Genomic DNA, 18,770 nt, shown 5'->3' with positions numbered 1-18,770 from the left:
TCCTACCACATCGGCTATTTATTATTATGCACAATACTGGCAAAGGGGGCGCTTCAAGCACATGAATCAAAAGAGAATTTTGCAAGTAGATTCAGCAGATTTCAATTCCCTGCTTCATTTTAGAACAGATCAAGGCGAAATTTAAACAGATCCCTAGAACTGAACCGTCAATCTACGTGGCCCATATCTATTCAAATTTAAGAATACAATTCTTTTTCAAATATGTCCCCTTTTCTAAGTTTATCATTGCTTGTTTATTTTGTTAATGAATTCTGAAATAGTTGGGAGTTTGGTCTGAGATCCAGTATTGTGCAATCAATTTTGTAGCCATGAATAACATATAGGATACTGCTAGCTCTCCCTCCTCATCTACAGTCAGATCTTCAATATATCCCAATATTCACACGAAGGGTGTGAGGTTTAGATTAGTCAGGCTCTTTTAATAATATAAAACTACCCCTCTCCAGAATGCTTTCAGGTTAGGGCATGACCACAACATATGGAGCATGGCAGCAGAGTCTGCCTTTCAGCCAGGCAGGAAGAGTCTGGTCTGGCCCCTAACTCCAGAAAAATTTTTTAGGCATTCGATATACTTGGTGTATTACATACAGCTGTGATAGTCTGTGAGCTTCTCCCAAGGATAGCTCATGGACTCTTTCTACTATTTCAGCCCACTGATTATCTTCAAGAGGACCTATTTCCTGCTCTTACTTTTCTTTAGAGTGCATAGAGTGGTTCAGTAGTGTTCTATCTAGTACGTCGTCATACAATGCTGATATTAATCCAATTGAACCATAGGAAAGTGCTATTGTCTGTACTCTCCTGTTATGTTGTATCCTCTGACCTGCAACAGATCTTTCCTCTAGGTATGCATGCCTCAATTGTAAGTATTTATAGAATCCACGATTTTGATGCCCATTTAGTTTGTTGTTGAAAGACATTTTTAATCCCTTCTCCGTCTAACATTTGTATAAGGCCGGCGTCACAGGGTACGATCTATCGTGCGATCGCATGAGCGATCATTCCCGCCCCCGTCGTTTGTGCGTCACGGGCAATTAGTTGCCCGTGGCGCACAGTCTTTAACCCCCTGTCACACGCACTTACCTCCTGGACGACGTCGCTGTGGGCGGCGAACATACTCTTCCTGAAGAGGGAGGGACGTTTGGCGTCACACAGCCACTGGCCAATAGATAGAAGCGCGGGACGTAACATCCCGGCCACCTCCTTCCTTCCGCATTGCCGGCGGGACGCAGGTAAGCTGTGTTCGTCGTTCCCGGGGTGTCACACGGAGCGATGTGTGCTGCCTCGGGAACGATGAACAACCGGAGCACAGGAGGAGGACCGACATTTTGAAAATGAACGACATGTCAACGAGCAACGATAAGGTGAGTATTTTTTGCTCATTCACAGTCGTTCGTAGCTGTCACACGCTACGATATGTCTAACAATGCCGAATATGCGTCACGGAATCCTTGACCCCGACGACATATCACCCGATATATCGTAGCGTGTGACGCCGCCCTAAGTCTGGTTATCCCTTTTCCCATAGCTTATGTATCAATAGCAAAGAGCGCTTTCTGACGAAGACCTGAATTTTCTCGACTCCAAAGCTTTGTTAAGACGAGACGATTTAAAATGTTGAAGTACCGTATTTTTCGGACTATAAGACGCACCGGATTATAAGACGCACCCTGGTTTTAGAGGAGGAAAATAAAACTTTAAGCAAAAAAATGTGGTCATGACACACTGTTATGGAGCGAAGATCTGCTGCTGACACTGTTATGGGGGTAATGCCCCCAAATTCTCTACTAAGGTACCCCATCCTGGTAATGATCCTCCTGCCTTGTATATGATCCTGCTATAAACCCCCATTCTGCTCATATTCCCCCATCCTGCTCATATTCCCCCATCCTGTTCATATACCCCCATCCTATTATATACCCCCCATCCATCCTGCTCATATTCCCCCATCCATCCTGCTCATATTCCCCCATCCATCCTGCTCATATTCCCCCATCCATCCTGCTCATATTCCCCCATCCATCCTGCTCATATTCCCCCATCCATCCTGCTCATATTCCCCCATCCATCCTGCTCATATACTCCCATCCTGTTCATATACTCCCATCCTGTTCATATACTCCCACCCTGTTCATATACTCCCATCCTGTTCATATACTCCCATCCTGTTCATATACTCCCATCCTGTTCATATACTCCCATCCTGTTCATATACTCCCATCCTGTTCATATACCCCCATCCTGTTCATATACCCCCATCCTGTTCATATACCCCCATCCTATTGATATACCCCCCATCTATCCTGCTCATATACTCCCATCCTGTTCATATACCCCCCATCCATCCTGGTCATATACTCCCGTCCTGTTCATATACCCCCATCCTGTTGATATACCCCTCATCCATCCTGCTCATATACTCCCATCCTGCTATATGCCCCCATCGTGCTCATATACCATCCTGGTATATGGCCTGTATCCTATAGCACAGAGAGAAAAAAAAAAACAAACGTTTATACTCCCCTTTTCCTCACTCCCTGCAGCCGATCATCTTCCTCTCTGCACCACTGACGTGTGTGTGTGTGTGTAGCCGTTCCCCTGCAGCACGCGATGTCTTCCTGTCTGTGCCGATCAGCACAGATCAGCTGACCGGCACAGACAGGAAGACATCGCGTGCTGCAGGGGGACGGCTCCACACACTGGGACGGGTGAGTACACTGATTCACTGCACCCCGCGCTGATGATGATGACGGTACGCGGGGGGCGGTGGGCGGTGAATACAGCCGTACATGATCATTCCAGGCTGTAATTGCCAGGAGTGATCATGCGGACCGGCTCTTTACTATGCGCGCGTCCCCGCTCGTCCTCCCGCCCACCTGTCAGCGCCGGCTTCTGCGCTGAGAAATGGGCGTGCATATGTAATGAGCGGGCCCCCGTGGTCACAGCAGGCTGCTACAGCCTGCTCGTGCCCCCGATGACCCGCTCCACCGCAGCACCTCATTCCCCGCAGCCACAGTCAGACCATAAGACGCACCCCCAACTTTCCCACAACATTTGGGGGAAAAAAAGTGCGTCTTATGGTCCGAAAAATACGGTAATAATGTTTGTGGTCCTCTTCTCCCAGGTCATCCCATCCCCGAATATACTGTAACTGAGCTGCTGCAAAATAAACCCATGGATTAGGCACCGCCAGTCGCCCACTCCGTTTTCTCTTTTTAGTGTCTCCAGTTTGATTAGTGGGCTATGCCTTCCCCAGATTAATTCCCTAGAGAGCGAGTTAATCCTGTAAAAGTATCTTTGGGTAATCCACTGTGACGAGTTATGTAGGACGTATAATAATTGAGGCATTATTTTGATCAAATTCATGCGCCCCACCACAGACAGAGGCAGCAGAGTCCGAGTCAATTTTGTCTTGAAATTTTTTAAGAACTGGGGTTAACTTAAGTTTTCCGTAGTCATTCACTCTGGCAGTAACATTAATCCCCAGATACTTAACGTGTGAGGTAATTGTTAATCCCAAGGAGGCATACTGAGGGATGTTACCAATGATATCTACTGGCAGTAAGACAGACTTTCCCCAGTTTATCATTTACCTGCAGTATCTCCCAAATTCTTGAATTGTTTCCATCACTATAGGTAGTGTAATAGAGGCATCTGCTAGAAAGAGTAGTGCATCATCAGCGTATAACCCTACCTGTTCCTTATGTTCCCCTCTTTTGAACCCCACTATATTCGGGTGCTTTCGTAAAATTGCCGCCATGGGCTCTAAGGCCATCGCACATAGCAAGGGTGAGAGTGCACCCCTGTCCAATACCTCTAGCTAAGGGAAATGCTGGTGTAAGCCGCTCATTAACTGTGAACCTAGCTGTGGGTCTACTGTATGGCAGCTTTACCCAGGAGATAAAATTTGTGCCCAATCTAAATTTACTGAGAACTGCCCATAAGTCCCACTCAATAGAGTTGAACGCTTTAGCTGCGTCAAGCGAGCAAATGACCCTATCCCCCGCATTGTTCACTGGAAGTTGCAGATTAACATGGAGACTTCGTACATTTATAGTCGTGGATCTGGAAGGTATAAAGCCAGATTGATCAGAGTGGCGCAGAGACGAGATCACCATGTTTACTCTAGCGGCTAGGACCTTCACTATTATTTTGATGTCTGGTGGCTGCAGGGAGATTGGTCTGTACGAGTAAGGGAGCAGGGGGTCGTTACCTGGTTTAAGTATGACCACAACTATTGCCTCTTCAATTGATGGGGGGAGTCTTCCCACTTTAATTGCCTCCTGAAATGTATTCAGGAGCTGTGGTAGTAGTAGTATATCCCCAAATTTTTTGTACATCTCCGTGGGGAGACCATCCGATCCTGGAGATTTAATGTTAGACATGGAAGCTACGGCTATTTGTAGTTCTTCTAGTTGCAATGGGTCATTTAAGTACTTACGGTCTGCCGATGAAAGCATGGGGAGATGAATACCCTCTAAATAGGAATTAATTTGGTCTTTATCAAAACCAAATTTAGAACTACAATGCTACTGATAGGAGTCAGAAAAGACGTTTAGTATCTGGTCTGATTAACTATCATACCTGTGCTATACGGTACCTTGTGGCCCCCACAAGAGTTTCCCTGCTGTGCTCTGGCTATAACAGCTAATTAATGTCCTGCCTTCTCACCCTCCTCAAAAAATGCGAGAACATCCTTTTATTCTTAGAAGCCCTTTCCTTCATATGTGTATCATACGCTTTCTGTGCTTCTATCCACTCCTGCAAGTTCGGAGTCATTGAGTTTATATACTGCTGCTCCATGGTCTGGACCCTGTCCCTGTGAAACACCACTAACTGTGTCAATTTTAGTCTTAGACTTACCCCATGCATTAATGCCCCTCTTAAACAGGCTTTCATGGCGTCCCATATCGTGTTTTGGGAGAGCCACGCATTACTATTTTTTTTTTTTTTCTAGGTAATGTTTATTAGTAGAAGTAATAGGTTCAATCTCAATAATTTGAAACCAAAAAGGATTTAGGGACCATGTAGTAAGGCATTCCAGCCTTCCTTTCCTTGGCTGTATTTCTGAGCACTGGACACCTTGTATTTATGTGTATTGTTCAGTGGTGGTTGGGTTTCAGTCTTCCTTACTTCGACCATGTCCCTGATCACCTTGAACTTCTGTGTCTTGCTCAGTAGTGGCCAAGTGTCAGCCTTCCTTACCTCAGCCGTGTCTCTGAGCACTGAACACCTTCTACTTCTGTCTTGCTCAGTGGTGGTTGGGTTTTAGTCCTCCTTACCTCGGCCGTGTCTCTGAGCACTGGTTAATTGTACTTCTGTGTATTGCTCAGTGGTGGTTGGGTTTTAGTCCTCCTTACCTCGGCCGTGTCTCTGAGCACTGGTTAATTGTACTTCTGTGTATTGCTCAGTGGTGGTTGGGTTTTAGTCCTCCTTACCTCGGTCATGTCTCTGAGCACTGGTTAATTGTACTTCTGTGTATTGCTCAGTGGTGGTTGGGTTCCAGCTTTCTTTACCTCGGCCATGTCTCTGAGCACTGAACACCTTGTATTTATGTGCTCTCCATGGAGGCTGCCGTTCTGGAATATGAGAATGCTGGAGGATGATGGCTTCCTGGCCCCTTCACATTTGATTCTTCTCAAACCTTTGTCAGTTAATGTGTATCTTATTTTTTTCACCATGTTTTTTTGCGACCTGTTAACTATTTGCATCAAAGCTTTAGGCTATGTGTCCACAGTAAAAGGTCCCTGCGGATTTTTTTGCCTGAAAATCCGCAACTTTCGCGGCAAATCCGCACCCGCGGATTTGCCGCGGATTTGCCGCGGATTTTGATGCGGATTTTATTTTTTTTTTTTTCCCCATTCAAAACAGAAAATCCGCACCAAATCCGTACCAAACAATTGACATGCTGCAGTTTGTTCCGCATCAAAATCCGCGGCAAAATCCGCAGCGGAAAAATCCGCAGCATGGGCACAGCATTTCCAAAATGCCATTGAAATGGCTGGGGAGTAGCTGTGCTGCAGATTTTCGGCAAATCCGCGCTAAATCCGCGTCAAAATCCGCGTCAAATCCGCGATAAATCCTGTAGCGTGGGCACATAGCCTTATGGTTCTGTGATCCATATCTTAGCAGTTTCCAGTGTGCTTCCCTCGTTAAGACTTTTTACAATTTTTTACTTCATAGAAAGTGAAATCTCTGTTGGCCCATTTTGCCCGAGGAAAACAAGCGGTCTAATGGTTCTGCACACCGTGATAAAGGGTGATAATATCCTGAGGCCGCACCGTCTGTCATTATATAATGCTTCATCCAACGAGCATTCATGTTTATACATCTTGGAATTGGAAAATCTGCATAAAAATTAACGTGGTGAAAATACTTGTCTAATTATTATGCACACTTAATTTTCTACACTCATTGCTGATTAAGAGAGGGGCCAGTTTAAATAAATCCATTATTCCTGAAAAGTAAATGGCATTACTCTGTGCTTCTATGGGAGGCCCTGGCAGTCTGATATTACTATTTCTTTCTTCACAGGTACTAAACAGAACTCACGAATTTGAAGATGCTGTTAGAAAAGTAATAAATGATGTCAACTTGGACAATGACATAGTGGTTTCTGTATTTGAGACAAACATTCGAGTGCTGGGGTAAGTGCACATAACCATGTCCTACTAGTGTCTGGAAAATACGGAGACCCAATGTGCTCATTTAGGCTGTACATAGCTCAGTAGCTCAGTTTCCAGCATGTATCATGAATAATTCACTGCTATTAAGCCGAGTTCACATGTCCTGCTATCATCTGTTAGCATAGTTCGGGCAGAGATGCGTGGGCAAAATGATTTCTGCTGGATCAGTGTTTTTTTTTTTTCTTTTTTCTTTTCTCTTTTTAAACATTAAAGTCTATGTTGGACGGATCCGTTAACAGATTGCTACCTCTCTTCTGTAGCGCCCCTGAAGCCATCAGGGTGCTACAAGGTTTTGCATCCCCACCAGGGTGCAGGGCCTACCCCCTTAGGGACCCAGAACCCCAGTGCCGGTAACACCAAAAACCCTGGTAATCCCAGTTTCCCCCAACAATCCCCCATAGAATGGTACTTGGCTACTGTGGGAGCATGTATGGCCGCCTAGAGGTGGAGCCAGTCCAGTCCACTAGTTGACCAGGTGGGAGGGGCAGACTTTGGAGAGTAGTCGGGAACACAGGAAGTCAGTAGTCAGTCTGAGTAGAGAGTCTAGAGTTGACAGTGGAGGTGAAAAGGTGTGACTGAGGAACGTCCTGACTCGGGTTAACGGTGACCTGGTATCCAGGAGAGGTGGTTGCCGGTGGAGTACACCCAGAACTACGCACCAACTGGGTACAGGACCCTAGGACAGAAAGAGCTACAAGCCGACCTGTTAACACCTGCACAGCAAAGGGGACCATCAAGGACCTTGCTGACCCTAAAGAATCTGAGACTCAGTAACAAAGGGAGAACCTGGGACAGTACCAGAGACTCCATCCCCACAAGGTTCACGCTACTGTCAGGCAGACAGAAGTAAACATCCACAGAGCGGAGACCCCCCAGTGTTCAATACCACGGGGCCCACTTACCAGAGACAGGTGCAGGGGAAGAAGGTACCAGAGAAGCAGACTGGCACTGAGATGAAGGGGACCTGGAGGCGAAACCAGCCGGCCTCAGGCAACTAGTTAACATCCAAAGTGAGTAAACCAGTTTCACTGAATATCTGTCTGGACTCCTTCTTCCGACGTCCACCGCACCATACACTCTCTGGGGCAATATCCTGCTTGCGTAGGGACTACCATACTAGCTTCTCATACCATCAGCCCCAGTAGACATTTTGCAGCGGTGGGTCCCTACACTTAGCCGCAACACCGCAAGTGGCATCACGAATACATTTTATTCACCAATCCCCTGTAAATGTCCCCATTACAAAAAGTGCCCAAGGCACGGAACCAGGAACAGCCACCATTGTGACATTCCCAATAGAGACTCTGCCCGGAACCGAGTACCCCATATCCCTGGGTGCTACACTTCCATTTGTAAAGCATCCTGTAAGAAAAAAATTGACTGAATGCATAACGGATGGCTAAATAGAGATCCGTTAACTAATCCGTCCTCCATAGACTCCATTGCCAAAAAATAAGGATCCTGCAGAAATCTGTTATTTTAACAACGGACAAAACATTTCTATTCCAACAGATCTCCGCAAGATTTGTTCTCATGGATGATTACTGGATATAAACTTAGCCTTACTTGTTCACGGGAAAGCTACCCAAAATTGTTTTGTTAAGGGAATATGTAAATTTTTTTGTATATAATCTGAGAGCACCATAATGTAGGCACAGAGACCCTGATTCCAGCAATGTGACACTTAGGCCTTGTGCGCACTAGGCGTTTATGCTGCGTTTTTAGCGGCGTTTTTTACCGCGTTTTTGTGCTGAAAACGCAGTGACATTGCTTCCCCAGCAATGTCTATGGGTTTTCAGAAGTGCTGTCCGCACACAGCGTTTTTTTGTAGCTGCGTTTTTGTGGTGACCACAAAAATGCAGCGTGTCAATTATTTCTGCGTTTTTCAGCCATTGAGTTCAATGAGATGTTCAACAACGCAATGAAAAACGCATATAGCTGCGTTTCTATGACTAAAAACGCAGCTATAAACGCAAGGGGTGGGCAGTAAAGTGACGTGTACAGGAAGAGGATTCGTTCTGTTGGTAAACACAGGAGCATGAATCCTCCAGGTACCGTCACCGCTGCGTCCGCAACCCGCCCGGTGCCATGTCAGCTCCGTGCGGCGCCATGTCTGGGCGGGAGGTGGAGGCAGCGGCGAAAACAAAAGTGAACAGTTGAAAAAAAAAAATGTCATATATACTCACCTGTCTGCAGGGTCCCGGTGCCATGCCCGCTCCCTGCTCCTGTCCCGGTACCGCCGCTTTGGCTGTGTGCAGTCTCCCCGGGGCACGTACGAAGCTTGCAGGACCTGGCGGTGGATCACCTGACGCATCAGCTGATCGTAATTCTCGCGGTGTCGCCGGCTTTTTCGCGCCCGGCCGGCTATCAGCTGATACTGCCGTCAGGAGACTTCATCAGCTGATTACCGGCAGCTCCTGCAGCGATGGGACAGGATCAGACTCTCATCCCATCGCTCCAGGAGCTGCCGGTAATCAGCACAGACGTGAGTATTTATTTATTTTTTTTTGCACTGATGCTTCAGCTGATTGTATAACCGGCTTTTATACAATCAGCTGCTGTGTGATGTGATTCACGTCCTTTAACCTGACACATCATCTGATCGCTTTGCCTTCCAGCAAACCGATCAGATGATATTGGATCCGGATTGGACGGCGCGGGACCCTTGACCCAGGATTACTGCGGAGGGGGGTTCTTTATTTCAATAAAGATGGAGTCACTAATTGTGTTGTGTTTTATTTCTAATAAAAATATTTTTAAGTTTTTTTTTTTTTTATTACTAGAAATTCATGGTGGCCATGTCTAATATTGGCGTGACACCATGAATTTCGGGCTTAGGGCCAGCTGATAATATACAGCTAGCCCTAACTCCATTATTACCCAGCGAGCCACAGTCACCAGGGTAGCTGGAAGAGTTGGATACAGTGCCAGAAGATGGCGCTTCTATGAAAGCGCCATTTTCTGGGGTAGCTGCGGACTGCAATTCGCAGCGGGGGTGCCCAGAAAGCTTGGGCACTCTGCACTGCGGATTCCAATCCCCAGCTGCCTAGTTGTACCTGGCTGGACTCAAAAGTTGGGCGAAGCCTATGTCATTTTTTTTTTTTATTATTTCTTGAAATTCATGAAATAAAAAAAAAAAAAAAGTGCTTCCCTATATTTTTGATTCCCAGCCGGGTACAAATAGGCAGCTGGGGATTGGGGGCAGCCTGTACCTGCCTGCTGTACCTGGCTAGCATACAAAAATATAGCGAAGCCCATGTCAATTTTTTTTTTTTTTTTGTTTTTGGGCAAAAAACTCCTGCATACAGTCCTGGATGGAGGATGCTGAGCCTTGTAGTTCTGCAGCTGCTGTCTGCTCTCCTGCATACACTTAGTGAATGGAGGATGCTGAGCCTTGTAGTTCTGCAGCTGCTGTCTGCTCTCCTGCATACACTAGTTCTGCAGCTGTCTGCTCTCCTGCATACAATGAACATTTTGAAGAAGGAAATGACATCAGACCTTTTTTTTTTTTTTTTCCATCAACAATCTTTAATGGCATTGTGCACTGATTAAAAACGCAGTGAGCAAAAACGCAGCAAAAAACGCACCAAATCGCGGTAAAAACGCATGCGTGGAACGCAGCGTGAAAAAAACGCCTAGTGCGCACATACCCTTAATGTACTGTGTTTTGCAGTTCCAATGCAATCATTATTTCTTTTTCGCTCCTAATTGGGAGACCCAGACAGTGGTGTATAGCTACTGCCTCTGGAGGCCGCACAAAGAACTACACTTAAAAGTGTAAGGCCCCTCCCCTTCTGGCTATACACCCTCCCGTAGGAGTACGGATTCCTCAGTTTTAGCTTTGTGCGCAAGGAGGTCAGACACGCACGCATAGCTCCATTGTTTTTAGTCAGCAGCAGCTGCTGACTATGTCGGATGGAAGAAAAGAGGACACATACAGTGTCCCCAGCATGCTCCCTTCTCACCCCACTTATGTCGGAGGTGTTTGTAAGGTTGAGGTACCCATTGCGGGTACGGCGGCAGGAGCCCACATGCTGATTCCTTCCCCATCCCTTTTTACAGGGCTCTGGGTGAAGTGGGATTTACCGGTCTCCAGGCACTGAGACCGGGCTCCATCTACAGCCCCTGGAGAAGATGCTGGATGGAGCGGAGTACGTCAGGGACATGGCCCTGCTTCCTTAAGGTACTCTGGGTCCCCGTGCATTTGGCGCTCACACCGCAGCATGCTGGGTGTTGTAGTGCGCCGGGGGACGTCAGCGCTGCGGCGCCTGTGCCATGGCCTCATTCAGCTTAGCTGAAGCAGGCACACTTATGGGATCGGCCGCGCCGGCCGCTGGGGCTGCGGCACGGCTGGCACTTGTAGTGCGCCGGGGACTTCAGCGCGGCCTGCGCTTTTACGGCGGCCGCGCTGATAACTACAGTCCCCGGCTTTTTGCGGCCTGTTTCCGTTCGTTCCCGCCCCCGGACCTGCCAGTCAGGAGAGGGGCGGGACGCTGCCCACGTCTAGGACTCGGTCGCGCCGGCCGCTGGAATAGCGGCGCGGCTGGCACTTGTAGTGCGCCGGGGACTTCAGCGCGGCCCGCGCTTTTACGGCGGCCGCGCTGATAACTCGAGTCCCCGGCTTTTGCGGCCTGCTTTCGTTCGTTCCCGCCCCCAGACCTGCCAGTCAGGAGAGGGGCGGGACGCTGGCCAGTGCATCAGCGCTGAGGGCTGGAGTCGTTTTTACATACTCCAGCCCTCACAGTCAGCACAGAGGGGACACTGTTCCCGCACTTTTGTTTGGGAACTCCCACGGACCGCCCCTCTCCACACAAGCCGGCAGCCATTCTTGCCAGACACGCTGCGCTGCAGAGGGGAGCCGGGGAGACCCAGACAAGGCATTCTGCAGCCTCTTACCCGCTGTTCAGCGGGCGGTAAGCAGCCCTCAGGGCTCACCCCCTCTTGTGCTCGTAGTATTCTTAGTATTTTGTTGCTACAAATACTTTGTATTGCATAGCGCTGGTCGCCCTTTTGGCTATAGACTCTCTCACATGCAGAGAGCCAGCAGCATGTCGCCCGTAAAACGCAAGGGTGCCAAAGCACAGACATTATATGCTTCCTGCACCGCATGTGGGACTTTTCTACCGGCAGGCTCCACGGACCCCCATTGTGTGCAGTGCTCGGCCCCTGCGGCGCTTGCACAGTCGGGACCTCTGCTGGACGTGTCCCAGGGTGTACCACCTGTGAATGCTGTCCAGGTGACAGGAACTGAGTTTGCAGCTTTTGCTGACAGAATGTCTCTCACTATGTCACAAATTCTTGACACATTGCGAGCTAGGCCTGTACTTCAGACCACGGACACTGTGCAATCATTGCCCCCTGGTCCCCCTCAGCTCCTAGCTCCGGGACGGGCATCTACACCTCAGGGTGAAGACTCTGACTCGGACGATGGCCCCGGGCAGCCTAAGCGGGCTCGTTATGACGGGCCTTCACATTCATCTCAATGGTCTGGATCCCAGCGGGATGAATCTATGGGTGATGAGGCGGACGTAACTGATCAGGATTCTGATCCTGGGACCGCTCTCAATCTAGATACACCAGATGGTGACGCCATAGTTAATGATCTTATATTTAACATCAATAAGATGTTGAATATTTCCCCACCAGCTCCTCCTGTAGAGGAGTCAGCTTCGCAGCACGAGAGAATCCATTTCAGATACCCTAAGCGTACATTAAGCACTTTTCTGGACCACGCTGACTTCAGAGACGCAATCCAGAAACCCCACGCTTATCCTGAAAGGCGTTTTCCTAAACGACTTAAAGATACACGCTACCCTTTTCCCTCTGAAGTGGTCAAGGGTTGGACCCAGTGTCCAAAAGTGGATCCTCCAATTTCCAGGCTTGCAGCTAGATCCTTGGTTGCTGTTGAAGATGGAGCGGCACTTAAAGATGCCACTGACAGGCAGATGGAGCTCTGGCTGAAATCCATCTATGAAGCGATTGGAGCGTCATTAGCGCCTTCTTTTGCGGCCGTATGGGCACTCCAAGCTATCACGGCCGGGCTTGCGCGAGTCGACTCAGTCACACGTGCATTTGCCCCGCAGGTAGCACCATTGACCTCGCAAATGGCGGCATTCGCGTCGTACGCGATTAATGCTGTTCTGGACGCTACAAGCCGCACGGCAGTGGCGTCAGCCAACTCAGTTGTTTTGCGTAGGGCTCTGTGGTTGAGACATTGGAAAGCAGATTCTCATTCCAAGAAGTGCTTAACCAATTTGCCTTTTTCTCGTGACCGATTGTTTGGAGAGCGTTTGGATGAAATCATCAAACACTCCAAGGGTAAGGACTCTTCCTTACCGCAACACAGACAAAACAAGCCCCAACAGAGGAGGGGTCAGTCTGGTTATCGGTCCTTTCGAGGACAGGGCAGGTCCCAATTCGCCTCGTCAAAAAAGACTCAAAAGGACCAGAGACGTTCAAATCCTTGGAGGTCTCAGTCACGCCCAAAAAGACCAGCCGGAGGAACCGTTGCCAAAACGACGTCCTCCTGACTTGCGGTCTCCGATACCCACGCCCGCGGTCGGTGGGAGGCTGTCCCACTTTGGCGACATTTGGCTAGCAAGCGTCAAGGACCGTTGGGTGAGAGATATTCTATCTCACGGGTACAGGATAGAGTTCAGTTCTCGTCCGCCAACTCGTTTCTTCCGAACTTCTCCACCACCAGACCGAGCCGATGCTCTGTGGCAGGCGGTGGCCGCTCTAAAGGCGGAAGGAGTGGTGACCTCCGTCCCTCTTCAGGAACAGGGTCACGGTTTTTACTCCAATCTGTTTGTGGTCCCAAAAAAGGACGGATCGTATCGTCCCGTCCTGGATCTGAAGTTGCTCAACAGACACGTAAAAGTCAGGAGGTTCCGGATGGAATCCCTACGCTCCGTCATAGCCTCAATGTCTCAGGGAGATTTTCTAGCATCAATAGACATCAAAGATGCGTATCTCCACGTGCCGATTGCACCAGAGCATCAGCGTTTCCTACGTTTCGTCATACACGACGAGCACCTACAGTTCGTGGCGTTACCCTTCGGTCTGGCAACAGCCCCCCGGGTCTTCACCAAAGTCATGGCAGCAGTAGTAGCTGTTCTGCACTCGCAGGGTCACTCGGTCATCCCGTATCTAGACGACCTGCTTATAAAGGCATCCTCTCAAGAAGCATGCCAACACAGTCTGGAGGTGGCGCTAGACACTCTCCAGACTTTCGGGTGGATTATCAACTTTCCAAAGTCTCATCTAACCCCGACCCAATCTCTGACTTATCTTGGCATGGAGTTTCATACTCTATCAGCGATAGTGAGGCTTCCACTGGACAAGCAGTGCTCGCTACGGACTGGAGTGCAATCTCTCCTTCAGAGCCAGTCGCACTCACTGAGGCGCCTCATGCATTTCCTAGGAAAGATGGTAGCAGCAATGGAGGCAGTCCCGTTCGCGCAGTTTCATCTGCGCCCTCTCCAATGGGACATTCTGCGCCAATGGGATGGGAGATCGACGTCCCTCGACAGGACGGTCTCCCTCTCTCAGACTGCCAAGGACTCTCTACGTTGGTGGCTTCTCCCCAACTCATTGTCACAGGGAAAGTCGTTCCTTCCCCCGTCCTGGGCAGTGGTCACGACAGATGCGAGCCTATCAGGGTGGGGAGCGGTGTTTCTCCACCACAGGGCTCAGGGGACGTGGACTCAGGAAGAGTCCACCTTGCAGATCAATGTTCTGGAAATCAGAGCAATCTATCTTGCTCTGCGAGCCTTCCAACAATGGCTGGAAGGCAAGCAGATTCGGATTCAGTCGGACAACTCCACAGCGGTGGCGTACATCAACCACCAAGGGGGAACACGCAGTCGCCAAGCTTTTCAAGAAGTCCAGCGGATTTTGACGTGGGTGGAAAGCAGAGCGTCCACCATATCTGCAGTTCACATCCCAGGCGTGGAAAACTGGGAAGCGGACTTTCTCAGTCGCCAGGGCATGGACGCAGGAGAATGGTCCCTTCACCCGGACGTGTTTCAACAGATCTGTTGCCGCTGGGGGTCGCCGGACGTCGATCTGATGGCGTCACGGCACAACAACAAGGTCCCAGTTTTCATGGCACGGTCTCACGATCACCGAGCGCTGGCGGCAGACGCATTGGTTCAGGATTGGTCGCAATTCCGACTCCCCTATGTGTTCCCACCTCTAGCATTGTTACCCAGAGTTCTCCGGAAAATCAAGTCCGACTGCCAGCGAGCCATACTCGTCGCTCCAAATTGGCCAAGAAGGTCGTGGTACCCGGATCTGTGGCATCTCACGGTAGGCCAGCCGTGGGCACTACCAGACCGTCCAGATCTGCTGTCTCAAGGGCCGTTTTTCCATCAGAATTCTGCGGCCCTGAACCTGACTGTGTGGCCATTGAGTCCTGGATCCTAGCGGCCTCAGGTTTATCTCAGGGAGTTGTTGCCACAATGAGACAGGCTAGAAAACCATCCTCAGCTAAGATCTATCACAGAACGTGGAAGATATTCTTAGCGTGGTGCTTGGCTCAAGGGTTTTCTCCCTGGCCATTTGCATTGCCAATTTTTCTTTCCTTCCTGCAGTCTGGGTTGGAAAAAGGTTTGTCCCTTAGCTCGCTTAAGGGTCAAGTCTCCGCGTTATCCGTATTCTTTCAGAAGCGCTTGGCACAGCTTTCTAAAGTACGCACGTTTCTCCAAGGAGTTTGTCATATCGTTCCTCCTTACAGACGGCCATTGGAACCCTGGGATCTGAACAAGGTTCTCCTTGCTCTTCAAAAGCCGCCTTTCGAGCCCTTGAAAGAGGTTCCCCTTTCTCGGCTTTCACAAAAGGTAGTTTTTCTTGTAGCGGTCACATCTCTTCGAAGAGTGTCCGAGCTGGCGGCGTTATCTTGCAAATCTCCCTTCCTGGTGTTTCACCAAGACAAGGTAGTACTGCGTCCAATTCCAGAGTTTTCTCCCAAGGTGGTTTCTTCCTTTCATCTCAATCAGGATATCACTTTGCCATCTTTGTGTCCGCATCCAGTTCACCAATTTGAAAAGGGTTTACATCTGTTGGACCTGGTGAGAGCACTCAGGATTTACATTTCTCGCACGGCGCCTCTACGCCGTTCGGATGCGCTCTTTGTCCTAGTCGCTGGTCAGCATAAGGGATCGCAAGCTTCCAAATCCACCCTGGCGCGGTGGATCAAGGAACCAATTCTTCACACATACCGTTCTGCTGGGCTTCAGATTCCATCTGGACTGAAGGCCCATTCTACCAGAGCCGTTGGTGCGTCCTGGGCGTTGAGGCATCAGGCTACGGCTCAGCAAGTGTGCCAGGCGGCTACCTGGTCGAGTCTGCACACGTTTACCAAACACTATCAAGTGCATACCTACGCTTCGGCAGACGCCAGCCTAGGTAGACGGGTCCTTCAGGCGGCGGTGGCCCACCTGTAGGAAGAGGCTGTATGACAGCCCGTTCATGTGGTATCTTTTTACCCACCCAGGGACTGCTTTTGGACGTCCCACTGTCTGGGTCTCCCAATTAGGAGCGAAAAAGAAGAAGGGAATTTTGTTTACTTACCGTAAATTCCTTTTCTTCTAGCTCCAATTGGGAGACCCAGCACCCGCCCTATTTGTTTTTAGGGTTTCGTTTTTTTCGGGTGCACATGTTGTTCACGTTGTTTCTTAAGTTCTCCGATCTAGTTATCGGATTGAATTTGTTTTTGAAACTGTTATTGGCTTTCCTCCTTCTTGCTTTGGTACTAAAACTGAGGAATCCGTACTCCTACGGGAGGGTGTATAGCCAGAAGGGGAGGGGCCTTACACTTTTAAGTGTAGTTCTTTGTGCGGCCTCCAGAGGCAGTAGCTATACACCACTGTCTGGGTCTCCCAATTGGAGCTAGAAGAAAAGGAATTTACGGTAAGTAAACAAAATTCCCTTCTTTATCAGCAGGAGATTAGAACTATAACACTTGCTGCCTTGTGCATCCTATCCACCCTCGTCCACAGCACTGATTATGCTGGAAACACATTTGTGCGTGTAAAATCGGTCCGAGTCTCATGCTAGAAAGTAGCATGAGCTCTGTTCACGTTATGATCAGTGTGCAATGCAACAGCAATGCGATCCTGGGATTTTTCTCATGATTGCAGTCCGTGTGCAATGTGTGTTTGATGCGTATGGGACCCGTTTTTACTATGTCATCTGCCATTCAGCTCTGCTACATGGCCGCTGACAGCAGACACAGACAGAGCCGCACGATCAGAATGAAGTCGGATGAACTTCACCCTGCGGCTCGGTCTGTGTGGCATGGCCTGATTTTTGGTCACCGGTGTAGATCTCGCCGGTGACCGCAAATTCCCTGAGTGACTTAAGTGATCTGCGCTATCAGCGGTGCCGTCACTGAGGTTACCTGTGGCCACAGCACAAGTCCTCCCGCTGAGATCTGTGGCCGCGGGTCACCTGAGTGACGTAATCGCTGATAGCACGACTCACTTGAGTCGCTGCGGGGAGCTCACAGAGAGCGGTCATGGTCTGTGATCGCTCTGTGTCAGCTTCTGATGTAGCAGAGCTGAAAGCGTCGTGGGACCTCTGTGGATTACGTCGGACATGGAAGGGTATTTGGGGACTTGAATAAAGTGGTGAAAAACGGTGTGGATTTTTTTTTGTTCATTTCAAATAAAGGATTTTTTGGTGTTTGTCTTCATTTTCTTTATCTTACAGGTTAAACATGGAAGGTATCTTGGGGAGACTCCTGCGATGATTAATCTAGGACTCAGTGGCAGCTATGGGCTGCTGCCATTAACTCCTTATTACCTCGATTGCCACCGCACCAGGGCAAATCGGGATGGCCGGGTACAGTCCCGGGGCTGTCGCATCTAATGGATGCGACAATTCCGGGTGGCTGCTGGCTGATATTATTGGGATGTGGGGCTTCCCATAATGTGGGGCTCCCCATCCTGACAATACCAGCCTCGTGCCGTATGGCTTTTCCCTGGCTGGTATCAAAATTGGGGGGAACCGCACGCAGTTTTTTTTTTTTTTTTTTTTTTTTTGTAATTTATTTAATTTACTGCACGATATAGACACTCCCACCGGCGGCTGTGATTGGTTGCAGTGAGACAAATGTCACTCAACGTGGGGCGTGTCTGACTGCAACCAATCATAGGCGCCGGTGGGCGGGGAGATCAGTGAATACTATATAGAATAATGAGCGGCCGGCTTTTTCAAAAGCTGGAAAAGCCGCCGGAGCAGTGTGAATGCCGTGCAGCTCCGCGCCGGTAATCGGGGATCGGTGAGTATGAGAGAGGGGGGGAGAGGGATAGACCGACAGAGATGGACAGACCGAGAGAGACCGACAGACAGGGATACAGAAAGACCGACAGAGAGACCGACATCGCCAGACCTTACTCATGTGCAGTGTTTTCTGCAACATGCGATAAATGTATTTATAAAAACGGATGTCACTAGGGTGGTGTGTGTGACATCCGTTTTTTTTCACGCACCCATTGACTTTCATTGGAGTGACTCGCGTGTGAAACTCACCAAAACGCAGGATGCTGCGATTTTATTCTCAGTCCGATTTGGACTGAGAAAAAAAATAGCAAATGGGAGCTGCCTCATTGACTAACATGGGTCCGAGTGCAATGCGAGAAATTCTCGCATTGCACTCGTGCGAGTTAATCGCAAGTGTGATGCCGGCCTCATCAGTAGAGTTGAGTACTATTTGTACTCGCTATACTGATGAGTACTGTCTAATACTCGCTACTCGTCGTATTATTTGTGCGAGTAGCGAATAGTTCGGAATGTATACACAAGTATTAGATATAACTAGGTTATGAGTATAGCAAGTACAGATAGTTAGGTACTCAACTCTAATTATCACCTCTTAGTCACTGTACACTGTCCACGGAAAGCTGTGGTGTGTGTGTGTGGGGGTTATACGCAGCTCAACAACTGAGCCTGACTACATCTGCAGCAGAGAAAACAGACTCTCATACCTGCGGCACCCAGGAAACTGCCACTTTGCTGGAATGACAGTCTAATGCTGGTGTCAGATTGCATAGCAAAAAC

The 18,770-nt window shown here is 49.1% G+C and overlaps 1 protein-coding gene across 2 annotated transcripts in view; it reads left to right on the top strand.

The window, feature by feature from the left end:
* The window catches only part of EDEM3 (ER degradation enhancing alpha-mannosidase like protein 3), a 181,345-nt gene that overhangs the window by 76,239 nt on the left and 86,336 nt on the right, over window positions 1-18,770 (top strand). For both annotated transcript variants that reach the window (XM_075322020.1, XM_075322019.1), the window contains exon 5: window positions 6,556-6,668. In XM_075322020.1, the coding sequence (XP_075178135.1) occupies window positions 6,556-6,668 (113 nt within the window). The remainder of the gene's footprint in view (window positions 1-6,555; window positions 6,669-18,770) is intronic.

Source organism: Anomaloglossus baeobatrachus, chromosome 8 (genome assembly GCF_048569485.1).
Source record: "Anomaloglossus baeobatrachus isolate aAnoBae1 chromosome 8, aAnoBae1.hap1, whole genome shotgun sequence".
Classification (NCBI taxonomy): Eukaryota; Metazoa; Chordata; class Amphibia; order Anura; family Aromobatidae; genus Anomaloglossus; species Anomaloglossus baeobatrachus.
This window is presented reverse-complemented; position numbering and strand designations above follow the sequence as displayed.